At 40.5% G+C, this 26,817-nt stretch overlaps 1 protein-coding gene and 1 long non-coding RNA gene across 2 annotated transcripts; both read right to left on the minus strand.

The window, feature by feature from the left end:
- Positions 1 to 84: 84 nt before the first annotated feature.
- Positions 85 to 26,595, minus strand: mtap (methylthioadenosine phosphorylase). Its single transcript, XM_088603312.1, has 8 exons — positions 26,339 to 26,595; positions 18,882 to 18,968; positions 15,903 to 15,961; positions 15,236 to 15,403; positions 6,239 to 6,341; positions 5,749 to 5,988; positions 1,751 to 1,873; positions 85 to 746 (listed from the first exon to the last, which is right to left on the minus strand). Exons 1-8 carry the CDS (start codon positions 26,363 to 26,365, stop codon positions 708 to 710), a joined length of 846 nt encoding a protein of 281 aa, XP_088459438.1. The 5' UTR covers positions 26,366 to 26,595; the 3' UTR covers positions 85 to 707.
- On the minus strand, positions 4,548 to 5,742 carry LOC148677615 (uncharacterized). The gene is made up of 2 exons (XR_015926026.1): positions 5,257 to 5,742; positions 4,548 to 4,680 (listed from the first exon to the last, which is right to left on the minus strand). It is a non-coding gene; the product is annotated as an uncharacterized LOC148677615 (long non-coding RNA).
- Positions 26,596 to 26,817: the final 222 nt, after the last annotated feature.

The raw sequence follows: 26,817 nt of genomic DNA on the forward strand, positions 1-26,817 counted from the left end.
GTTAAACTCAATTAAGGCATCTAGTACCGTGCAGAAAATCTTGTATCACACACACGCACAGAATCAGCTGTAGACCTTACAAACACTTGGCAGTGCCACACTTCTTTATTTGTAAAATCAAGTATTTCAAAAAAAGGAAACAGAAATTGTCAGTCAAACTCCAAGAGGAAGATCTGTGGTCTCTTCCCATAACCTGAGTGGCAATTAAAAAAGTTGTTGATAACACCAACTCTCCATTACTGAGTCAATTTGACTTGTCAGCGTGACTTGCTGTAAATACCTATGTTGGCTTCTCAATAGTCATTGGAATGACTTTTAATTATTCAAACTGAGATTCGAACATGAGTTATTTACGTTTGGATATTTATTGCTAACCTTACTAACCTTTTCGCAAACAACCAATTTTCAATAAAATTTCTCATACTCATGCACAAGTTACTGTGCAATGATAATGTTTCATGCAATCAGTTTAAAAGTTCAATGTTTCACATAGAAAATAAAGAAAAGTGCTAAAGATTATACATTAAAATGAAAGATGCACAATCATAAAATGTGCAATTCAGGCACTTTGCTTACAGTTTACTGATAAATGACTCAAGAAGAATACATATACCCTGCACACTTCTGAGGTTATTATTTTGTGTTAATTCTGTTGTAGAGTGATTACAGCAGAAAATGGTCCTTCAGTGAGTTCTTCAATGAGCACTTCAGTGCTTGGGTAGCATTATTGAACACTGCACAGAAGCCTGAAAAAAAATAATTAAAATAATTATTTTACAAACCAGTTTTATACTACATTAACATATATTAGCATATATATGTTCATTAGACTAATAGTTCATTAGATTGAAGAAAACAGAATTCCACAGAATTAAAAAGAAAATATTTGTAGTATAAAACTCTATATTTTGACTTTGTTTGCTCTTTGAAATACAGTAGGATGCCAGAACATCATCACTGTACTTTATTGTCTTTTATTTAGCTTTTTTCTTTAATATTGCTGTCTCTTGGTTCCCGATAAGTCATAAATGAATTAGTAAGATATGCATAACATGAGCTACAGTTCCAAACCTCAATTGTAAAAGTAATCCAGTGAAAGACTCAGCACAATCACTCCCTAGATTCTGTGAGATATCCAGTAATGTAATTGTGTTAATGTTTGGCAATGTAGTTACAAGAATACGATTTACCAAGACGACCTCAGAGGTGTCAATCTGAGATGTTGTCAAATTTAGGGATTAATTAGTCAGTTTTTTTGCTCAACTCTGCCCATTTGGAACAAACTGCAAAGGGCCTTATACAATTTCTATATTCATATTCATCTCTGGGGATGAATGTCCTGTGCTGTGTAACACTCATCTTAGTGCACTGCTTCTATATAACTTGTCAATTTACTTTTCATATTGCGGCCATACAGGTTCCAGTTTCCGTTTTTCTACAGACAAAATGTTAAATCCTTTGTACTTAAGTATTTGAAGACACTGGTAAATGCAAGACTGTCAAGTTGTTCTTTAATATCATCGGCTTTGATTGCTATGTTCAAGAAAAAGAAAAAGATTTGTTCATTTAAAATTACTGCACTATAGTTGACCCAAGTGCCCCTGACAAGGCTTTCAAAAAACCAATAAAAAAGCCTGGAAAATTCGGTCTTTGGCAACTAAAAATGGTTTCAAATGCTAATACAACACACAGCAGTTTTAGATCCCAATGGCTTCTGGTGCTTGTTAGCCAGATCGCTGTGTCTACTTACCTTCATGCACTTCATAGTTTGGGACCAGTCAGTTTTGGAAATGTGTGGTATCGCAGTTAGTAAAATGCTGGCTGCCTTGTTTGCGTTTTCCTTCATTGTTTTTAGCACATTGTCAACGCAGACCTGAAAACGGGAGATTGGAATGAAATAACTCAAAACGTCTGGAGGGCTGCATATACATTGCGTGAAACTTTCAAAGTTTTCGCGATGATGAAATTTGTTACGAACAACAAAAGAACGCAGAAGTGAAAGAGACCGTAAAATGTTTTGCAACGTACAGTACATAATGCCAGCCAGCCATTCCTTCTTCCCAAGATCACCTACTTTTACACATGGATTCACAAACTTCCACTTATTCAAATATAGAATCTTCCAAAAATCGAACATTTTTGCCTTCCCCCCCCCCCAAGTCTAACACTCACTTTGTTCCTTCATATTAATGTTCATAAGAACGTGCCCGCGGCAGGGAATTAAAAAAAAACTAGCAGTTCATCCGCTGGCTAAAAGTTAACCTAACCAAACAAACCAAATTAATCCAGTCCCGGAACACAGTGTGAATAAGACCTCAGAATGGCTTGGCGACAAGGGTTATATACAAACGGATGACCTGTCCCCAAAAGGCACCAGTAGATACTTGTAATTGTATTCAGCAGAAAACAAAACGCACTCAAAGCTGCAATCTGGGACAGAGAATGAAGCCAAGGAACTTCTTTAAGTGGCAGAGAGGCATGAAAGTGAGTCTGATGAGAGAGTTACGTTGTACACTCAAACACAATACTTTACTGTACAGGGTGATACAGACCCTCTAGAGAAAGGCTGACCTCAAGGCACGTTGCAGAGGGACAACCAAACATTAAAGAGAGAAAGCTTTGTGTTGGGATGGGAAAACAGATAAAGCTGAAGACTATCTCATTGAGTCTGGGAGGTAGTTCATTTAAGCTTCTAACAAGAGGACCTGTTGCCCACTTTTTACAATCACCACTCAGGAAGATCAGGATGAAGTCTGTGGAGCAGAAGACACAGACAGAGGTGTTTGCTGGTGGCACTAACCACTCAGCCAGCCAAGACAGACAGCCCAGCTCTGCAGACAACAAAAGAACTTCAAATATTGATACAAAAAAACTGGCAGCAAGGGCTGATGTTGAGAAAGATGGCGTTAAAATGACAATATTACAGTATTTACTTAAATATAACCCCTGCTTTAATACAAACATTTTTATAAACAAGTACCTAAAATTCAGAAAACAAAGCTGAAGTCTCTCAAAATGGGCAAACTTAACATCCTTCAACCACATAGAAGGTAAAATCAGTTGTTTTTTTCCCCCAAAGACACTGATATATTGTTTTTAATTTTCACATTCTAACATCACTGGAGTCACCAGCACACAGTAATTTCTTTGTAAGCCCTGAAAATGGTAAGGGTTGGTCTTCTGCCAGACTGGACACCGGCTTTATGGCTTGGAAAGCTGTGTAGTGACTCAGGCTTTGCTGGCACCAGCTACCAGAAGGTGCAGGAAGCATTTTGTTTTAATTCTCAGCCCTTGACAGCAGACATCCAGAAGCCGAGGAAAATCAGAAACTCCAAACTAATCTACAAAAGGGTTCAATTAAAAGGAACAAAATGCACCGACAACTACAGGAAAACATTACTCTGTAGTAGTTCCACTGGAACGTACAGTAATCTGTACACTTCAAGCGAATGTAAGAGCACCCCTTGAGCTAGGCAGCATGGCTCGAACATTAAATGAGACCACAAGAGCACAAACATTTATCCCTAACACTGCTCACTGCCACATGTTATCATTAATGTTATACACCATGCTTCTCTAAACAAAGCACAGTTTCTTTTGGAATGAGGGTGCTGTTGATGTGTGTTTGGGTAACATTCAATTTGGTTTTGTTATTTTCTGTCCTCTTGTTCCATTTATTTTCCCCGTTTTCAACTACAATGATGATGAGGCCAATTCGAACTGGAGGAGTGGATGAAGCAGGCTGGACAGAAAAAGACAGAGCCAGGCACCCTGTTTTGCTAATATGGGCAGAATCCTGCTATTGCCGACACACAGAGACTCCAAGCATCACTGCCATACCTACATAAAAATGCCCAGAGTACCTCGATAGAATGGATGTTACCGATCTGGTACAGATTCCCTCTATCAACAGTTAGGTAATGCCCCAAGACTGTGGGATCAGCTGAAAACCCACTTCAAAGCTGGCTACTACTTCAAAGCTGGCTACTAATGATTCAAACATTTTGACACTGAGTGCAATGCACATTTAATCGCAACGTCAGTCAGAACGTATTAAAAATACTCAACGTGCAAAATCAGGAAGTGAACATTTGTATTATTTTAAAAGTCCACGAAAGTTGGTTGTTTCCACCAAAAGGAGGAGGAAAAACAAATGTGCACAGCTACAACAGATACATTTTCTCATTGCTAGGCATGTGACATTTCAAGCATGCACACCTGGTTTATTAAAACTTTAATAAATAAAAAATCATAAAGCATGGTGCTTTTCCAGAAAAAAGGCAAGAGGTGCATTTTGAACGTTTGCAAAAAAAAAAGAAATGAATTTTAAAATAAGTTACAGGGCATCAGGACCCAATCGTCTTTTTCTGTGAGCCAACAGTGGGCCCACACTGTGATAAATGAACTACTGTAGTCAGGCAATCTCCCTACAGTGTGTGTGAACAACAAAGAATCAGCCCAGACAACTAAAAAATATTATGTTCAACCTTCACATAAGCCTAAAGTAGTAGGGACTTTATGTGCGCATTTTGTTTGGCATTTCTTTATGTTTTAATTTCATATTTTCAGTCTCAGACAAGAGGCTCAATTCTGATGATGACATTAAATGAACTGCTTAACAGACTCTTGTCTCTTTCTTGTGGGCTGGGGCGGGGAGGGGGGGGAATCTCTCTCATTTTGCTCCTTCAAAGGAGCCCCAACTAAAAATGGTTTTAAAAAAGGCAGCTTAGGAGATGCCTTTGCCAGTGCCCATGCCTCTGAAACCGGACTATTGCCCAGCCCAACTCCACTAAACAAACAAGCACTCTGGTTATTACATATTACTGCGTCCCAGAACTCACATTAAGCCCTTTCTCCAGAACCGCACTTTTGTGACGTAGAGCACATGTGGACTTAAGGGGCCCAGGCATTTTTAGGGTCTTCGGATACCCCTGAATTACATCACTCATTGGTTAGGTTTAACCTTTCTGTTCTTTCAAACTTTGTACTATTAATACTGGTCTTTAATAAAGTCTCTCCTTATACAAAACACACCAGAGTAAATGAAAATTGCTCAGTCAAAACGGGGTAGTCGATTAGTGAAATAATAGCTTTATGTCAACACTTCAAACCTAGAATACACATGAATTGAAAGCAGCTCAATGAAATTGCTTGTTTTTCCATAAAATATCAGGAGTTTTTCAACTTTAAAGAAGCTAAATGTTTCTGACACGTGAATATTTTCTTCTCCATGGGAACATCACTCCGCTTCGATACGTTAAAATATGAAACGTCACCATTTTGCAAGGGATTTGGGGTAATTCCCTTCAGCGGAGTCTGCTCCGTTGCGGACATCAGAGAAAGACGCATAAAGGGCTCAGTGGGGTTGACTTTATACCACTGAATTTCTAATTGACTAAAAAACAGGATTATTTTGAACTGTGCAAATTAATGCTTTCAGATTTGCCAGCCTTCTGGAGGGAGCCTTTTCACTACCGCATTTCCCAATTAAAATCAAATCCCAAACTCTCCAGTTGCAGAAGGAACTGCAAATGCTCCAGTCAAGCGGTTTATCAGTTCGATGAAGGCCTCACTCCAGTAAGGAAGCTCAGCTGGAAACGAAAAAACCAGCAGGTGTGGGGGGGCCTTCAGGACTGGGATTGGGAACGCGCGAATGTGGGCCTCGCGACTGCAAGGGTGGACACTGGAGCACGGCCTAGGAAGTAAACCACAGGCGGGCAGGGCGCTGTAACGGAGAGCTGTACTCACGGCCTCTTCGTGCTCTCTCCAGCAGTCGTAGTCAGTTGCCATGGCGATGCTGGCGTAGCACAGGCCCGCCTCCCTGGCCAGCACCACCTCGGGGACCGAGGTCATGTTGATGACGTCGGCGCCCCAGAGCCGGAACATGAGGCTCTCGGCTCTGGAGGAGAAACGGGGCCCCTCGATCGTCAGCACCGTGCCCTTTGGGTGGATTTTCACTCCCAGGTTCCTTGCCACCTCGAGCAGCACCTGACGCCCAAAGGGATACAGCAGAAGTTAAGAATATCATCCATCTTTTCTCAAATTTCTGTCTTACACCATAAAGATATACCAAAATAGCCAGCTTGTTCTTGTCCCTTGGGTAAAAAAAATAAAAAAAAAAATTATCCAAGGCCCTAAAGTATAAAATGTAGATGACATAGTTTCAGGTTGCGAATTACAGTGGTTTTGGGACAAGTATCAAAATAAACACTCTTACGAGCGTTAGGACGGCACTGACCTGCCGTGTTTTGGTGCAGAAAGGCTCTGCCATGGGGATATGGCAGACTCCTGGAGGGCTCGTGGGGCTCCCGTCATAGAAGGTTTGGGGCCTCTTTGTGGTTCTGCGAAGAAAAGTAACGTCACTTGTGGTGGCAGTTTTTAAAATGACAGTCATGTCAAATCCTCAGGCTCCAGGTCGGAAAACAAGGCCAGGTTCACTAACTGGCCACCAGGTTCGTGGCCACCTTCATTAATGCTCAAAAGGGCTGCAGTCCAATTCCCGTGATATCCATGCGAGGGGCCGGGAAAAATTCGCACAGAGAGTCTTTAAACCTCCACCTGGAATCTGAAAGCCAAAAAACGTCTCCATGACTCATTCTAAAAATCCATTAAACAAAGTGAGGTGTGAATAAGGTTTTACACACATGAGGAAACAAATATGAAGTTTAACAGGAATTGAGAGTAAAGGAAGACAGCCGTTCCAGTATGAACTGGTGAACCGTGAACACGTCTGAAGCCCAAATCACAGTATTGTGGCAGGGCAAAGAATGAATATGTCCAAAACAAGGCCGGGCATACTCATTTAATACTTTCCAAAGGCAGAGAAATCACAAACTAAACCGGCATAAGGACTCTCCAAAAATATTGGGAATTTCATAAAATTTCTGTCCCTGGTTGGAAAAAAAATATTTAATGAAGTTTAGAACTCTGTTAGACATATGATTAAAGGGCAGCTCATGCCTCTGTAAAAACCTTCCTTATCAGGTGGTCCCAAGCCCACGTTCAACATCTGGCCAAATTTCCAATTGGCCCTTACTAATCATGGCCTCCTAATAATCCCCCTCTATGAATTGGCTACATTACTCTGCTCTCCTCCCCACTGATAGCTGATGTGTGGTGAGCGTTCTGGCGCACTATGGCTGCCGTCGCATCATCCAGGTGGATGCTGCACATTGGTGGTGGTGGAGGGGAGTCCCCATTACCTGTAAAAGCGCTTTGAGTGGAGTGTCCAGAAAAAGCGCTATATAAGTGTAAGCAATTATTATTATTATTATTATTATTAAAACACTCTTCCTCTCATGACATTACATGATCGGGCCAGTAAGACCGATTATACAAAGGGAAAAAGAACGTACAGGGAGAAAAAGTTCCAGTTTATGGAAGGAGAGAAGAATAACGCTTCATGATATTCAGTTCTGAAAGGTAATTTCTATGCAGACTTTCCGAATAACCATTTCTCTTGATGTTCTGTCCACCAAAATCAAAATTCTCATTTTTATCTAATCAGAAAGCCAGTATAAAATATCATACTGTATCATGTAGCCATTATTTACTGTATTCTTTTTGAGTTAACTTCAGTGTATGTGGTGCAACTGTCTTCTTACCACCTTTTTGACCAGGTCTCACTTGAAAAAGAGACTTTGATCTTAAAAGGACTTTCAGCGTACATACAATCACGTGCAGGAAGCCTTGCTTGTTGACATGAACCCTGCCATTTTAAAATCTTTTTTAGCCCATCTTTTATTTCCTCTTAAGGCAACTGAAAAAAGAGACAAAAATATGTGAGTGAGGCAGTGTCGAAAATGCTTCCTAGTTGGGGACATCCTGAATCCACGCTACTGCATTGTTTCCAGTAAAGTTGTCGTGATTCCTGGTATTTTTAGTTCAAGGGCTGAAGGCTGGGAAAGGCAGATGGAAAACTCCCAAAGCTTAACAAGAGGTGCAACGGGTGAGAGCGCTCAGCAACAACCGTCTTTTACCACACACACGCGTCTGACTGGTTAGTGCCTGGCACGCCCAGATTCACTCCAGGTCAGGCTACTGAGTTTGTACAGGGGCACAAAGATTCTCAGAGGCAGCTTCACTGTGTAGAAACGCTCCTGAGAAAGACAAAGGGAAGCAGCAGAGCACCGCAGCCCTAACCATACCCACCCCTACCACTGTGAGCGTGTTAAAAAACGCAGAACCGAGGAGAACATGAGTAGACAATCTTTAGCAGTAAACGAGGTGTCATGTCTCTGCGGCCCACGAGACTGAGAATTGTTTTGTGCTCCTCATAAATTTATTTCCTAAGTATCAGCTGTTAAGATGTGCTCTTAGTTTTCTAAAAGCATTAACGTGCTGTAACATTTCACCTGAGACCCCCTCGAAGATAGCCCTCTGTCATATTTTCTACATTGCATCCAGTTCCCAGCTCTGAAATTGCCCTTCCTAAACCGAGAAAGCAGGCTAGCTTTCTAAAAATACTCTAACAAAGACTTGAATGTTAGAGACCCTGCTTTGCTGCCCTGTATCTCCCTTTTAGTCTAGACAATACGCTGTAGCTCAGAGGTGAGCACTTGCTTGGGCTTTCTGTGGCTGATGGAGAAAAGATGCTTCAGTTCCACATGTTGGGATGGGCAAGTATGAAGTAATTTCAACAACAAAAGTGGTGGGCCAGAAAAGGACGGGTTTCTGCCAAATTCCATCTACACCCAGACTGCACAGATTCGCACCCTTGTCAGGGTTCTTTCCAGCAACAGCAGGACTAGAAGACCAACCTGGTGAGGAGCACTGAACAAATGAGCTGGCATCTGCACAGGGTTAAAGTTTAATACCAGGCCTCAGCAGGAGAAACAAAAACCAACTCTGCCGTTACCTACAGTACCAAGATAATATGGTTGATATGTTGCCGCTGTGCTACTTTCCCGATGAGCCAACTGTAAAAGGTCATTTTCCAGGAGTCATAACCATATATCCAGACAGGGTAAGTGTAAATTTACCAACATTCTTTCCACAGCTTACAACAATGCAGTAATAATAACCTGCAAGACTTGTAACAAGTGCAATATCAGCGATCCAAAGAAATATTCAGTTCATACTGTGATGCAAGGTTGGTGGTCTGTAACACATGTGGCACAAACCTTGCTCAGTGGTTATGCATCCAAGCCCACTGAATTTGTTTACAACAGTTGATAGTGTCTGTTTCAAGGCTCTGCACTACACAGACTCAAACAGATCACCAAAAGTGTATCACCGTGATGTGGTTCAGCAGGCTGGGATTCTCATGCTAGATTCTAAAACGCCAATACATGTCTTTGAACATCAAAGTACACGTGACGTTCCAACACCTGTATGTACCCAGGCTGCCTAAACCAAACCTAAATAAAACTCCTGACTGGGCAAGTACCCAACCGTACAAAAGCGTTGCAACAAGCCTTTGTGGGATTTTAAACTTGGAATTCTTCATATAAAATCGGTCCAATGAAAGGGCGCTGCAACACAAGGCCGTCTTTATAAAAAAAAACACACAGATGGAAGGAACCAGCCTGACGTGAAATCACACCACTCGCTAACCCTTAACAAATATGCAGTCACACGCAGTGCAGCAAGTCAGAACAAGTCCCAACATGTAGCTCCACTGCGAGCTGCACAATGCTTGTCACGGCTTGTAACAGCAACTGAAACCAACAAAAACGGAGGCAAACAACAGAATGCTTTCCTAAATCAGCACCGATGCATAAAGGAAATATTTCTTCCTTTATTTTTTCCAGTCAACTTCTGTTTGTTGGCCAGCATATGGTTAAACAGCTGCTAACTATACACTTTTTCCCTTGTTGTTCGGTTTCGCGTTCTATGCTACATAAACGGATAGACTAAAGTACTGTTTACCTCTCTGTTGAACTCATGGACTGGCATGAAGACTTTCTATGGACTTTGATTGTTTTAAAGGAAAATATATTAGAAAAAAGCTTATTCAACATACAGGACTTTACTTTTCTAATACTGTTTATCAGTGCCTTATCAGTTCTATAGTACAGCTTATTGTAATGGTTTTGTCTGTCACATCACCAGAGGTCTTTCATTCACAAAGCTCTTCAAAATCCCTACAAGATGCACCTAGATGGTGGCATCTCTATTCAAACATTTGGCAGCTTGTCACAGAGAACAACAAGCCTTCGCCACTCACTGTCAGTACAGAGGCCCAGACACATCATCACAAAACAGAAAATGGAATTGAAACATTTCCATTGTTTTGGAGAAATAAAACTTGCACACACACCGAGAAAAATATTCATAGGTAGTCAGTAGCTCGTGAACATTTCAACGTCTTTCTCAAACCAAAGCATAATAATGCAAAAGATGTTCACTGACTCAAATGTTAGGGCACCTAAACAAAAGAGCACATATTTATTTAGAATGTGGGTACAAATATGACCAATCATACAATTTACATGAACATATGGGAAAGTACTGCTCAAGATGAGTTAGATATGAACTAACTCATGCATCAGCAATACGGAGAAGTAAACTGGAATGATGCATTTGTCTTTATAATGAATATTGTCAGGATGAATGACACCTGACTACAGTTGATCCTATTGATTCCAAAGGATGGCAGCCATTTGATCAGGTGGAGAAATTTAAATCAAATGCCAGGTGGGTTCTGACAACTGCCTCTTCATATTGAAAACTATATTAATTTAGTAAATCGTTTAGGGCCAGAGCACTTACCCCCCCACTAAGCTAGTCCATTAGGATCCTGACACGAGTATAGTCCGTATCACATTATGAATCTGTCCGTTTTCTAACGGCTTCGTTCAGTTTGGGATCACGGGGGAGCCAGAGCCTCTTCCAGTTGGGAACAGGCGGGTACACCCTGCACGGGACCATCGCAGGACAGAGCCACAGACACAGACGCTCACTCACACCAGCTCCAATTTTCCCAGAAGTCACTTAACCTACCGGTATGTCTTTAGACTGTAGGTGGACACTAGAGTGCCTGGAGCAAGGGCACACAAAAACAGGGAGATCATGCAGCTCAGGTCCAGAACGCAAGGCAGCCAACCACTGCGCCACCATGTGGACCTACATTATTAATATACGACATTTTTGCACCGAGAAGGTTATTAATAACAATTCAGGGAAGAATGGCAGATGCAACTTCCGTGGTATTTGGTTCCTCACAGGGATTTTGAAGCTTCCTTAATTATACGCGATTCATCCGTAATCAAGAAACTACACAGAACCCAGTGACCTCGGAGGCCTAGAGTCACATGGACAAATGGTCTGATGTATTAAGGGAACAGCCAAAGCTCTTAATCTGACCTCAGCCCAATATTCAATTTTCTGTACTGTAAAGAAGAGAGAAGAAAAGAAGACAGAAAAAAGTACAAAGACACAGACCACACGGCCGACGGAGCACGTTCATGAAAGCAAGTGTGAGGGAGGTTTAAACAAAGCTCACCTGAAGGCGGAACCCGAACAGCTGTTTACATAGCTTTCTCGTTTAGTCATCACACCTGACGGCCTTATAAAACACCTGTGCTGCTGAAGGTCACCATTTACAGGTTTCCGTTTCATTTTCCACGCTTCAACCTTCTGCGTACAGAAAGAGAAACCCAAACCTCGCAGAAATTTAAAGCACCAATAAAAAAAGTAAGGTCGTTAAAAAAAAAATCGAACTGGACAAGTGGATGTGTGGTGCCAAACTAGAGACCTCTATAACCCTCTGTGCTTGGTTCCAATAGTTAAGGGTTGTGTAAAGCTGTAGGGCTCATTTTCCTGGATTGGTTTGGGTGCACAAATTCCTTTAGTATGCAGTGTCAGTTCTAGTCACTACTATATGGTATCGAGTGATCATCTTCACCCCCTGCTGCAGCATGTCTTTCCTATCAGGAGGGGTGTCTCCCAGGAGCATGCGTGCTCACAAAGAGCTGAGACTGATGTTCTCCGCATGTCACGGCTTTCTCAGCCACTGGATCTGAACTCAACTGGGCATTCATGGGACAGTTTTGAAATGATGCTTTAGACACCGTTTGTGAATCGATGGGCAATAGTGCTGCAGAAGTCCAACTGCTGGTAGACCGGTAGGTGAATTCCAGGTCCTGTAGGGGCCCACTAATTTACACTGCTGTTCCGATTTTTACGTGCAAAATTTAGGGCTGGCAACTGGAATGCAGATCGCAGGTGACAAGTAGCAATCTGTCCTTCTAAGAATTCCTTCCTCCATACGTGCCAGACGTGGGCCAAGAGAACTGAAAACCTTTCCAATTATTTAAAAATCATCCATTTCCGGTGGTGCTTTCCTCAGAAGGCTGCTTCCTAGACTTGGTTGGGTGTGATTACCAGTAAGAGTTAATTTGCCCAGTCCCAAAAACCACACTAAGCCTTAACAGGGAACTCAAGAGCAGAGCCGGGCACTGTGGATAGACAGGATAGAGAAGAATATCTGGATTATCTGGATGCATCTTGCATGATTCACCCGGTGGTGTGTTTGCAAGTCAAATATAGCCAGGGAAAAAAAAAATCGAATCTGCATTTTTGTGAAACCTGTGTCTTAAAACAAACCGGTAGATTAACATACTTCTACAAGGCTATTGAAAATGTGTCCACATACTACAAATATTTTTCCATCACACCAGCTGTAACCTTTCCTGCTGATGAACACTGGGGGTGTCTTATTTTACCATAAAGGACCATTGAGATAAGGCACCAGTGTCGTGATCACGCAGCTGAAGAATTTCTTTTACCTAAACATTGTGCCTGGATGGATCTTTTAAAGATAATAAGATAAGATGGATAAGATATTCTTTCACTTCTTAAGTTAGAACAACTTCCTGATCACAACATCACCTCTTTCCTTAATTTACAATGTATTTTCTTTTTGGATTCAAGGTGTGCATATTTTGACCAAAAGACAGTGAAAACATAATTACATATTCAATTGAGCCCGTCCTAGTTGTCTTCTCCACCATGGGGAAAAAAATAAGTGAAGAAAAGTAGTTTTTGGAGTATTCCAGAAGTGGCAGGATTTTAAAACGTTTTTCTAACAAAAAGCTGTAATTACAATCCGGGTCAGGTCAGCAAATATTAAGATGAAAAAAAAAATGTTTGTATAAGAGAAGGAAAAGAAGACCCATTCGTGCATTTTTAACCACTTCAGCCGATTCAAGGCCACAGGAAGCCAGAGTCTATCCCAGCAAGCAACAGGAGAAGCAAGGCATGGTACACCCCTGGTCAACATGCCAGTTCATCACAGGCAGACACTCGCACCAGGGCCAATCTTACCAGAAGCCAATTAACCCACCAGCTCGGAGCACCAGGCAAAAACCCACGTGAACTCAGAGAGAACATACAAACTCTGCGCATGAGAGAAGGTGTGGGAGGAAAACCGCATTTAATTTAACCTAGATCACTATTTTATAGTTACACCGATGTGTGCTGTTTTATATAGTCTGTATTTGTGTCCCAGGAGGTTATGTGTGAAAATATCAAACATTTCCCAGGTCACAGAATATATCAGTAGGCCATTGTTTTATATGGAACAAGTAATAGGTTTATTCCCTGCTGAAAAAAAGAAGAAAGAAAACACAATATTTCGGCCGTAGAGCCTTCTTTGGGTGTGATGTGTTGTTCATGTTCAACAGTTGAATTTCTTCTTCTGAGTTTGTACTAGAAAACACTTTTAAACAGGCAGACTATATGTTTACCTCAACTTCATAATTAGCAGGCAGATATTCTGCATTTCTAATACGGGGCGAGATCTTCTTTGTTGTAATCTGAGGTGTGGTCTGGGAATTTCTTAATTGTAATCGTTGGTGTCACATTTTATTTTCCTGTACTGCAAACACAAAGTTTTGCTAATATTTAAGACCGGTACAGCTTGTCTTTGAAATGAATTGAATTGTGGCACAACTGGTTATGTTATTCCTCCTCTGCAGTAGGGCAGTAGATGCCAGAAACGTTTCAGAAATTCTTTAGAAGAGGCAAGTGCTGAAGTATTTCTCATTAAAACATTTCTGCAACAGCCTGGTGTAAGGAGTAGCTGAGATCCGATTCAGGGTATCGTAATGCTGGTTATTTAGCCCTTCCTTCTATTTTCTATGGAGCAGCTGGAGACTGAAAAGTCTCAGTTAGGGAAGCAGACGGAAGATTGGTTACTAAGCTATGCTCTGTTTAAATAAACAAGGCTCAATAAAAACACTTAAGTTACTTAATTGTCTCCTCTTAATACTTTTTATTTACAGCTGAATAATAATTTATTTGCTGTGCATAACATTAAATTCTTGTTAAAATCTAGGAGTTCATTAAACTGTTATATGTGATGTTGGAGTGTTTTAGCCGGTTGGAGTATTTTCGGTCGCATTTAATGGCAACGTCAGCTCAAAGATTTGGTTCAAACCACCAAATGGAGCCGGGCGTCCCGACAAGCGGACCCTGCTGATGTGGGATTAACGCTAGGATGAGAGAGAGATGTGATGTTGGAGTGTTTTATATTATATAAGAAGAGACGTGAAGACTGACTTTATGTAGAGGCACAGCTGGTAACAATGACAATTCTCAGTTGCGGATGTTAACTTTGTTTCAGGTACAAATAAGATGTCATGTTAGAAGAGGTTAGTTTATTTTGTCTGTAAGACTATGCTGCGCTCTTTATTTAAATTAATAAGGGGCAAGCAATCACAGTGTTATGGTAATCCCAAGATAATGTCACTGGGACCTGTAACACAGGAGAGGCAATACCTGCGCACTCCCACCGAAAACTAGTTTCTAACCATTCCTTCTCCTGCCAGACTGTGCAACCTGGTAAAACCGAAGTCCATGAACCAGCCTGAGGACGGGACGGTCAGACACTGGCTCAGCAGCAAGCAGTGAGCAGCTCAGCCTCCAGGCTGTGACATATCTCCCATCTCCAAGCCGGACAATTAAATCTACAATCCAGGCAGTCTTGGATCAGACCCCGATTCTTCCAGCTCACCTTTGAGATTCTTCTAAAAATGGCCAATAGGAGACATTTCATCCCCAATAAAATATACTAGAAAAGCTCATTCAGAACGATCCCAGACACCAACACTACCTACGAGATGTCAGAAGCATTATCAAAACGTCTTCCATTAAACATCTCCAGTGTGTAACTGCCTGCTGATGTTGTCTCTGTCTTCCAATATCCCAATATTCTTGCAATTTCGCCCAGGAGATTCACAGATGCTTATAAAGAAGTTAGTACTGTAAACTCCATGGCTGTGTGGCCTACCTGTCAATGAACTGGTCAAGAATGACAATGTCCCCAGGCTGGATCTCCTCTCTGAGTGACCCACAGGCTGTGGTCACCAACAGGTGAGTGCAGCCCTCTTCTTTCAGGGCCCAGACGTTCGCTCGGTAATTGATGTCAGTCGGCATGATGGTGTGCTGCCTGCCATGCCTTTAAAGGGAAACCACATGTAAAACTGCAAATACTGTGTGACTAGCAGGTATTACAAACGGTAATAAGAGTACATAGTAGCTGTAAATTGATTCAGTTAACCAAAGAGGACACCGGCGTGATGAAATGTTAACACTAACTTTGTGTTGGGCAGTGGAAACCCTGTTATGTACGTCATATTCCTGCGCCTGTGAGCCTGAAGTCTAACCTGCTCGCTCAAATCGCACAGTAAAAGCACTTTAACCGGACGTGCAAGTTCCCTATATACACCACAAGGGGGCGCTGAGAGCCAAAGAAATGGGAAAAAGTATAGAAAACACAGCTAATCGGCTGTGGCATTCATGGTGTTTTCAGTATATTTCTGTTGCAGAGAAAATATTAAACTGATTTGTCTAGGAGTAGAATCTATATCTTCACACCTTCCACTTACAAATACAGCTAAACAAGCCCTGTAACTGTAATAATTTAATATCATTATTGGTAATCCAAAGTTTCTTACCTTGCAAGCAGGACACAGTCCACATGTTTAATCTTCCCTACTATGAGAGCATCTGATGGCTGAAAAACAGAGGAAAGTCACATTGATCCCCCTCTTACTAATTCTCATTTCTTCCAATTGTGCAGTCAACATTTCCAGTGACGTCCATCAATATTCCCCCTTCTACATACAATCACAGAAAATACTTTGGAATCATATTATTTTAATACATTTAGTGCTCTAAAACCCATCTTTCTTTAGTCTTGCAGTCGTACAGTATGTGCGGTTTTCCCTTACTGAACCTGACGAACATCACCTAGGGACTTCAGTACTAAGCACTGGGAAGAATCAGTACTCAAATATGGAAAAAAGAAGGTGTCTCAGGGGTTGCTCAAGCGATAAAGAGACTTGCCAGAATAGAGGTTGGGTCCTATGAACGTAGGATTCCCCACGTATTGGCACAAAAACTCAGTGCCAAAGAGGGTTGGGGTTAGTCAGCCAGATCTCTCTGGGCGACACAATGAGATCCCTTTGGGCTCCTGGAAATGTACAGATGTGCAATGCCATCGATGAGGGACGTGCGTTTCATATGATCAGTGCAGAATCTCCAGCGGTGCTGCTTTGGTGCCTGTGAGGCACTGAAAGGGGAGTGGCTCAAACGTGGGTGGGATCAGAGGCGTTGGCCCACACTTTGTCATTCTCCCTTGTGCAGTTACAGGGTTCATAGCTGTGAGCCAAGGTGTGATAACACCTGGGTATAAAAAAAAAACCCGTCAACTATTTTTGTGTTTTAGATTCGCCAATCTGTTACCTTATATTCGACTTCGGGCCAAACGTAACCTACTGTTACAGAGACTCTGCAGCAGCAGTGGGAGCACCTTGGAAGTGATGTGCTGTTATTATGCTGTCGCATTAAACACATTTATTGTAAAATGCTGCAAGATCTTAGTCAAGCACCAAAGCTATCACCAGCTCTATTACTAATGAGGCTTGATTCTTCAGTTAGGAACTCCACCCAATCCATGCCTGAAGCTCAATGGTGCAATATAATCCCACATACAGTGGTGCTAGAAAGTTTGTAGGTTGTAGGTATGTGTACAGGTTCACATAGTTTTTCCGACATTCAATGTTGGATCATTTTGATCAATAAATTAATGAAAAAGTAGATCCTTTTGTGCATTATTTGTTTTATTGGGTTCTCTTCATCTATTTTTATGACTTAGATGAAGATCTGATAACATTTTAGGTCAAATTTATGCAGAAATTCAGAACATTCTAAAGGGTTCACAAAAAAAAGGCTATTCTGAAATGGAACTGAAAGCTATTTCTGAAATTACCCTTTTGCATTATGAAATACTTAATGTATTATTAGAAATCAAGTAAATACACACTGTTGGGGAGTTGACATTGGTGACACTCAAATCCAAATCAAATCCCCAAAAACTGGACTTGCATGAGCAAGCTTGTGTTACAGCTATTAAACTAATTACGCTTGAAGAAGATTCACCGTGGGTCCAGTCAGGAAATTATCGCAGCCTAGCAATGAGTGGTAACTTTGAAGGCAAAAGGTTAAAACTAGATTTTGTGTTTTATTCCTGCTTTTCTGGCCTTTTACAATTTTTTCACGTTCTTGCTCTTGAAGATCATCTCACACCAGAACCACAGGACATTTTTCCAGTAATTTAACATGAACTGCAGAGAAAAACAGCCTAGCATCCAATCCCTAATACAATCCACCATCAGAGGTTATTAACATTAAAGAAAGACTTCAAATTAAGTGAATCTCAAACTTGTTAACACCCCAATCTCAGTTTTTTAGACACGTTTCTCCAATGGTGTTTCTTCAAAACAATCAACTACATTAAACTATTCTATTCTATGTTGATTCATTAATTTGTTAATGCGCTTGGGTTCAGGACTGTTTAGGAGTACCGAATAACAAGAAGGGCTAAATTTATTTAAGATAAAAATAATAAATTGGAGTTAAACTGCATTTTTCATGCCAAAGGATTGCCAAATAATCTTCTCTGTTCAAGACTAAAAGGGTTTAATTCCTTTAAGCTGTCCGTGTAGAACATTCCCTGACAGGTAAACAAAACTGAACCTTTCAAGCAAGATAACAGTACCCAATCTGCAACCATATCTGTCTCACTTGAATGAAATTAAAAAAAAAAAACACCTCACAAGTTATCTGAAAAACACTTGTCACAGCCAATATTCTACAATCTCAGATTTATCAGTTGTTTACGTAACACTTCTTTAAAGTTTTGAATAACAAACATGTTGTGCAATTTGGTTTTACGAACCCTGCTTCACATTTGCGAAAGGATTTTTTCTTTTGGAGTTTAAAATATCTTCTATTTTTTATTATTTTCTTCAACATCAAAAAGTCTAAATCAATCCCTTATGCTGAGATTGGTTACTGAGTGAGTTCTAGCCACAGTTATAGATAAATATCAAATTCCCACATTCCTTTGCAAAAACAGTTTGAAGGGGAGCCCGTCATACGTTTCTTTACAAAGTGTGCTGCAAGTTCTTAAAGGCAAATTCCAATGTTTAAAAACAGCATTATAAGTATATGGTCAATAAGTACAATGCAAATTTGCCAGTCTTCTGCTTCTGTGAAGGTTGTCATACCTTTGTCTTTTAATGGTATCCTCAAGAAACCAAGCCTATAAGCCAAACAAATATATTAAATATTTCATCACCTCAGATCTTCCTAGCTCTTCGCACTTGATCAAAATTGTTATCAGAATTTGTTTTCTCGCATATCAGTGACTTAAATAATAAAGCATTATATATTCCAGAAGGAACTCTATGCTTTAGTTTGAACACATGTGTAAACACATCTATAAACAGACTCCTCATAAAGCTTTATAAATACATGAAAGTTTTAAAAGTGACGGAAATCTCTAAATTTCTAAACTCCAGTAACTGATTTGTCCTTTGTATCGCAGAATTTGAGAACATTTTAGATGCTTAAAAAACAATACAATATACCTTTCCATAGGGTGTGTCGACATACTTCTCAATCCTGCCCTCCAGGATATCTGGATCATCCAGTCCAGAACCTCCGATAATTCCAATCTGATGAAACAAATTGTACAGAAACACTTCATCAACGAGACCTTGAAATAGAATAAACTCTAAAGTGGAAATTTTCTCGACTCCTGGATATTTAAGATCACAGTTTTATGGTGTGTTTAAATACTTGAATAAACAGAAGAGCACACAAAACACATGCTGAAAAGAGAAGAAAATAAACTTTTTTGTTTCTCCTTCCAGCGTGGAATAAACCTTTACTTGTTCCTTTGCAGCTTACGCATGCTGACGCAGCTGCCTTCTGGAATTAATACAAAATACATGTTTGCTATTACCATCAGGGATTAATCCAAGACTTGAAAACCTTTAGATCAGATTGGCAAAAACAGGCTTTCCAACTTGTTTCATGGAAAAACACCATCAGCACAGTGCCTTAAAGCCAAGTTCTGAAGTCTTCCAAGGAACTACTTTGGCCTGAAAAAGAATTTACTAAGAAATAATAATAAAAACCCACACAGAATCATAAATAAAAGAAATGCTGGGTATTAAAAAAAACATTTAGTTTAAGTAGCAAAAAGCAAAGTAAGTTCATATGTTTCATATACAGTAGGTGTAGAAAGTATTGATACCCCTTGGACTTCTACCAATTTATGTCTGTTAAAACCTCAAATTGCAACACATTTAAACAGGATTTTTTTCTGTACGATTAAAAAAAACATACTTAACATTTTGATGGAGCGTAAAACATGTTATGTAAAACAGAAAACAGAAAAATCCAGCTTGGACAAGTATGCACCCCCCTGAGACCTAATGCATTTAATATTTAATTACTTCCCACTTTACAGCAATTACAGCCTCAAGTCTTTTGCGGTGTGTTGTAACCAGCTTTTCACATCTTGCCGGTTTAAATTGTCACCCTGTCTTCCCTGCAAAATCTCTCCAGCTGTTGCATGTTACTAGGGGAGAGCCGGTGTTCTGGTTGCAATTGCAATCTTGAGTTCCTCCCACAAATTTCCTGTGGGTTTTTGAGCCTGACTTTGACTAGGACACTCAAGGACTCCCACCTTCTTCTTTTCAAGCTACTCAAGGGTTGCCTGGGCTTTATGTTTAAGGTCACTGGCCTGCTGAAATATGACTCTCCGTCTCAGTTACATGTCTTTTGCAGACGGTCCTGGTTTTGCTCCAGGATCTGCTTTCTATTTTGACAAGCCATGCTCTTATTTTGGCATTTAGAACAAATAACTCCATTTCTGTCTCATCAGGCCACAAAATGTTTCCACATTGCTACAGAGACTCCTATACACATATTCAACACAGGACTTTGTGTGAGCTTTTCTCAAATACAGCTTCATCCTCATCCCTCTACCATACGACCCAGGTTTGTGGAGTCCATGAGCTCTCATTGACTCTCTCATAGTTCCTCCCGTCTCAATTATGAGACACTGTAGGTCTCTGAGGGTTGTTTTTGGTCTCTTGACTGCTTCTCTGACCAAAGTCCTTCTTGCCCAGCTGCTGAGATTTGGCAGATGACCTGGTTGTCGAAGGTTCTGAGGAGTTTTTTTATTAGTTTCCTTCACTTCCTGATAATTGATTTAACAAGGCTCTGTGGGATACGCAGTGCAGTGAAATATTTTATATCCCTCACCTGACGAGTGCCTGTAACACAGACAGGTGTATTTAACCTTAGAAAGACATGCATGTTCAATCTAAATGGTCTTCCACTTTAATTGCACACAGGTGGATTCCAATCAACATATGGTCAAATCACCAATTCTGAAGGTTGAGGCAGAGCTTATCAAGGACTGAATGCTAAGGGGGTGAATATTTTTCCAATGAAGATTTTTCGGGATTTTATTTTTAACTAATTCATTTTTTAGCTCCAAACTTTTAAACACAGTGATATTGTAGAGGATGTAGCATGGATCTTAAGGGAAAAAATGTAAAAAGTGTAACGGGTTTTCTGGTTGCAACACAACAAAATGTGGCAAAATTCAATGGAGTCAATATTTCTGCACCCACTGTATACTTGTTCATTTTTATTTCATTCACTTCATTTGTTCATTTCATTCATTTTTTGTTCTGGATTTTTTTTAAATAGAAAACACTTTTTGGAGCAAAACAGCAAATTAGGATAACATTTGTGTTGAAAAATGATTTCCATTGTTTATAAAGACACAGTTTAAAACCAAACTAGAATTCAGTCTTTTGTGGCAGGGCTCCTGAGTTGCTGAAATGGTCAAGGTATCCACAGTAGATCAGATAAATCCAGTAGTCTAGATACAACCAGGCTGAGCTGGGCTGTGCTGTTCCTTCCACCAGCTGTGAGCCTAATTCTCCCGAGAAGCAGCACACAGCTGTTCAAGAGCCACCAGTATTTTCTAGTATTTTCTGTTGGGGGGAAAAAAAACGTAAAACAATATGGGGCTGTTTCTCACTCTCGCGCACTGTGAAATACATCAGGGGGTCTATAATGTTTTGCATATGTGGTTCCTTGGAACTCGTCTTTACATGGGTGAATCATAACACCCCCATGCAAGTTTAAAACAAATGTCTGCAGAAAAGTAAACACTCCAACCTGACAGTGACTGAAAGGCGACACCCAAATTAAAACCAAATGTTAGCGATAAACTTCAATAACGCTCAAGAACAATCAGAGCCTAAAAATATGAAGCCAAGAATTACATGATTTCAGAGGGACAAGCCATTCTATCACTGCAAGCAAAGGCCTGTAAAGTGTGTACCTCTTTCAGGTGCTTCACGCAGAAAGAATAACTTGATGTATTTTCTTTTATGCACGCTTAAAGATAGTGTTCATCCCAGTATGTAATAAGGTCACATAGAAAGTCTGGAAATTGCAGAGGAAAGTTCTGGAATAAAGACAAACAAATGCAGATCTCTTTCCAGCTACTACCAGGAATGGTCCGCTGGGATTTAAGGGCCTGTTGTGATCATTAACAAAGACCTGATTCAGCCCAGAACAGAAAGCATAGTCAAATGAACAGCGGACGAATAAGGTTTAAGACATTTTATGTCAGTGTTCCTGAGTCCTCATTCTGATACTTCAGCTAATACTCACAAGCTTGGATGTCACATATGACTGCATTTAATGTTCTGAAAGCACAAACCACACAATAATTTCTTTCTTTCCTAATCAAAATTATACAACTCCAAGAGGAAAAAGAAACATTGTGCAAGGTATTTTTAGATAGTGGGGAATCTCAGTGTAATGATTTAATGCCTTGGATAACTGTCACCACAGACACAGCTGTGGCATGAGATAGGTAGGGAGCTTGAATGCAGCTTGCCACACCAAAACCTGGTTTGATAAAAGCCAGTCAAGTGGAGGGCAGCCAAAGATATTTCACAATGAACTGCTGGTGTCAAATCCTCACGACAGCAGACACATTCTCTTTTAAGATTTTGTGGTTTAAAATATCAAATTTGGCAAAAAACAAACACTGCCAAGAACTCTGACAGAAGGATCTTATACCAGCGATTAAGTAGACGGGGGTTTGGGCCTGCTTCACTGCCTTGTGGCCTGGATGCCTTGCTATCATGGAATCTACCACAAATTCCATACCATACTAGAGTATTTCAGAGAAAAATGTCAGACTATCTGCTCGCTAGCTAGAGCTGATCCAAAACTAGATCATGCAACAGGAGAAAAATGAGCCAAAACACATTAGCAAATCTATGACATAACATCCCAGAAAGAAGAAATTTAGGATTTTGAAACAGCCAAGTCTAAGCTGAGACCTAAGCCTCATAGAGGTGCTGCACCGAGACTGAAAGAGATCTGTGCCTAAAAGACAGCCCTCCAACATCACGGAGCTGAAGCAGTTCTGTAAAGGACGACTGGGCCAGAATTCTTCCGAGGCAACGTGAAAGCCTGATCAGCTCCTACAGGGAACATTTAATTCAAGATATTGTTGCAAAAGGGGAGGCCACAAGCTGGATGATTTAAAAAAAAGTACAAACTAGAATTATTTGTGTCATTTGTGAAATGTGGTTATCTACTATTAAGACTTGCTGACAATCCGGTGAAGGTCAAATATGTCTAATATGTTCAACCAAAAAATCTCAAGGGGATGGACATACTTTTACTCTACACTGTATATACAGCTTATACTGCTTTCAACAGCAGACATACACTCTACTAGACTATTGATCTACTGTGACTTTTACAGCAGGTGCCCTGTTGATCATCCGTATCGACGACAAAAGCTAAGCAGCACAATGGATTTAACCATGTCATCTCTGCTCAATAAAATGTCTGCCTACCTGCTAAAAAAACAGGTAAACTCCTGGTAATAACTTTATGACTCACTTTATAAATATGTTGCAGTTTTAAGGGATGTGACAGTATGTTTAAAGAAATAGTGAATAATATGGGACAGAGGCTACCAATATTCGTGTCTGCGGTTAAAAACACTTGCTCTAAACTTCCTGTTCCACAATGTACTTGAGACGGCAGCTTTTACCTTAAGGAGAGTTCTTGAAAAGCACCCATTTAGCAGAAGCTGCCCGCCCTTTGAAATAACCTGCAGCTTGCTTTCAGCTAAGGTGCTAAAAAATGTCAAGGTGAGTGAAAGTCAGGTGTGTCTGCAATGAAGCTTACTTGATTCACTTCAGGTGAAAAAACAGGTGGATAGGCTGGTACCTGGCAGAAACAGGTGATCACAGCCTCATGCCCTGGAAATCTGATTTTGCAAATCTGGGAAAGGAAGCCACTAACTACTACAGTGACTCATACATAACATACATATAGTGATAGAAGAAAATCCATCAAAACACACAGCACTGACAGCAACTATCATTTTGCCTTCATCTCGTCTTGGCCCCCAAATTTCCATCACTTTAAATAAGGAGGCAAAGTTGAAGACTGTACAATTGGAATAAAGGAATCATGCAGATTCAAACAGTAAAACTTCCTTAAATGCCCATTAAAAACATCTGTACATTTTGAACAAACAAAACTATTTTAGGGCACATAAATTTGGAAGGAGATACCGCAAAATGAAATCATAGTGCTGGTGGCAGTCCCATGAATGTCAGTAATGGATTACAATCCCTAACATGGAAAATGCCATTACACCCTCAAGTCCTCTCCCTTAATGCTTAAACTCAAAACAGCAACAGTGAAGAGTAGAAACTGTCTTGTGTTCTCCATTCACTTAGCAATACAGGACCTCTGACCCTATAAGCAGAACCTGACATTTAACCAGTCATATAATAAAATGATAATTACTCAGTGGCGTGCTTTAGGTCTCAAATACAAGTACACAGGATATCCTTGGAGGTGACTGTATTTTAAACATTTGAAGAGAGTTCAATAACAGAATTTCCTCTTAAATCTTTACCTAATAAAAAGCCTTTTAATAATACACCTCCTAAAAGTAGACCACAGGAACCTGGAATTATTCCAATAAGCACCAGTTCATCACCAACATTTGAACCCAAAGAACGTGTCTTTTATCCTGTTTTGGTTTCTTGTAGGTAATATTTGGCAGCAATCCCAAGGTACAATTATAAAGAAGAAGAACTGCGCACTGTGAATGATTCACATATGTCAAGTCATGCTTTAATGCATTCCTTAATCTGGCAGCTTTGAAAAACAACATCTTCTATGGGCTCTTTTCAAAGTTAACTGTGCATACAAAATCAGGTGCCATAGCAAATATAAAGAGATACAAGACCGTGGATCTTATCAGACGGCCAATGTAGCCTTAATATAAGTTTGATGTTACTGTAAATTAAGTCCTTTGTATATTGTAAAAGTAGGAAACAACATTTAAAAATGTTACAGTTTATATTTTGATTTATTTCCTTAAACCTGTTAGTAAAAAGTAATGCAATAATAGAATCTTTCTTTTTAAGGCTTGGGGGGAGGCAACGTCTCATTGACGTCTGTCATAAAATACGAATCCTTCGATTTACAGATATTTCTGGCAAAGGTAAACCCTTGAGCTACAGGGTTACCAAGGCGGTGACTGATGACTGATGACACACTTAGGTACTGTAGATGTTAAATTAGTCAAACACGGGAAAACCCAAATCAACGGGTAATTATCGAGGTGTATAAAGAACTACTGGCAGGATCCATGCGTAATTATCGGCATCAGTAAATAGGCATGGGGTTGAGCAAATTCTCAGTTTGCCTCACAGGCATGTAGCACTTCGTCCCAGACAGCTGTGGTTCGCCTTTTGTTTTGCTACAACAGCCGATTATCACTGGAGACAAGCTGTAAAAATCACACCTACAAAACTGCTAGTAAACTTGCAATAAAGATCCACAATGCTTTCATACACATGGGTGAATGGCACCGATTCCCTCCCCTCTCCACAACAACTGCTGTAAAGCAAACTTGCATTCTAGATGATAAATAAAACAGCAGGTTGTTCAACAGTAAGACGATACTGTGTAGCCCTTGAAAATAAAATACCATAAAACTAAAGTATTGCTGCAAAGGAACAAGTAATAGGTTTATTCCATGCTGAAAAAAGAAGAAGAAAGAGAACAACGTTTCGGCCGTGTACACTACCTGTACAACAAATCGTGGATGTCGCGATTGGATGACTACATAAAAAAAAAAACCAATGCAAAACCCGAGTTGAGGCCTAGTATGAGCGCACCGCATGTCCAGGCCTCAGAAGACTTACATTATTTACACAACGTGAAAAACCTAATACAAGGATGTCGTTTCTTTTTAACGCTTCCCATAGATGTATGATCCTTGTACTGCACGTCCCGGCCTTCCCAACTCTTGCTTGTACCCGACTGAGACTGACGGACGCCTAAAATGCGTTAATTTGTAAAGCACGGGCAATAACGTTTTTTCAGCATGCTTCGTTTAGTCCACCTGCAATTACCGAGAGCACGAAGCGGAAAAGAAGCTCTTCCTGACAAAGAGATTACTGTACAGACCAACAAGACCTTAGCAGCGTTGCAGAGCCGGACGGAAATGGACAAAGGAATTATTTTTTTTGTCCGGCAAACATGATCATTGTCTGTCACAAGCTAACCGTAACGCGTGTAAAGAGGCGCCTTCCACCTCTTTCGGGGAAAAAAAGCACTGAGTCATTTTTTTTTTGTTCAAGTAACTGCACGTTACACCTTAGTCTACCGCACTGACTGCACCCATAGGGCTAACCGCAACGGCGGCTGATTTGAGTGCCTGCAGCTTTTTTTCTGTGCCATAACAACCATCACCCAAAAAAAAAAAGAAGAAATCCCAGAGCCAAAAGTGATTAAAACAGCATCTATGTCTAAACCGTTTTGCTTGTAGCGTGGGTAATAGCCTCCACGCGTGTCGTTTAATAACGCGAGCGTTCACATCACATTTTGCTCCGTGTAGCTTTCCTATGTGTAGCCTGGAAAGACATGCAATTCCTGAACAAAAGCAGAAGCACATTACCTTAACCTCCTGCACGCTTGCAGCCATTTCTCCCGAGAAGCCAACGCTTGCTGAACGTCTACTTCCTTCCTGTGTTGCGGAAAGCAAACATGCGGCTTATTGAGTTCAGCGCGGTATTTACAGTAGACGCACTTCTTATCGTTTCTTGTTAGTTCTCTCCCCCCCCAAAAAAAAAAATTGGGAAACGCTTTCTAAGTTTCTAAGTCGTGTTGCTTTAAAAACCGGTTCCTCCCGTGTCGGAGGCTAGAATTTGTAAGGGGCGCTCATCCTGAAATGAAGCCGGGTACTTGCGACACACAAAGTACGAAATCATAAATATTTTCTTGTCAAGCAGATACTTGTAGCTCTTACTTGTCGTCCCCGCCTTATGTGTATCCTGCTTTTTATAATCGTTGAATACTCTGATATATATATATATTTTACCCGTGTCTGTTGCGCAAGGTTTGAAAACTCACTGAAAAAAAAACACCGTCAAAAGA

The sequence above is a fragment of the Lepisosteus platostomus genome, chromosome 1 (genome assembly GCF_059453375.1).
Source record: "Lepisosteus platostomus isolate fLepPlt1 chromosome 1, fLepPlt1.hap1, whole genome shotgun sequence".
Taxonomy (NCBI): domain Eukaryota; kingdom Metazoa; phylum Chordata; class Actinopteri; order Semionotiformes; family Lepisosteidae; genus Lepisosteus; species Lepisosteus platostomus.

Excerpts from the sequence above, each read along its gene's own strand:
- mtap (XM_088603312.1), bottom strand. The coding sequence starts at position 26,365 with ATGGCTGCAAGCGTGCAGGAGGTTAAG. Across the intron at positions 15,404-15,902 it reads GACTGTGTCCTGCTTGCAAG|GCATGGCAGGCAGCACACCA; the intron begins GTAAGAAACTTT and ends TTCCCTTTAAAG. Across the intron at positions 5,989-6,238 it reads TCTGCACCAAAACACGGCAG|GTGCTGCTCGAGGTGGCAAG; the intron begins GTCAGTGCCGTC and ends TTTGGGCGTCAG.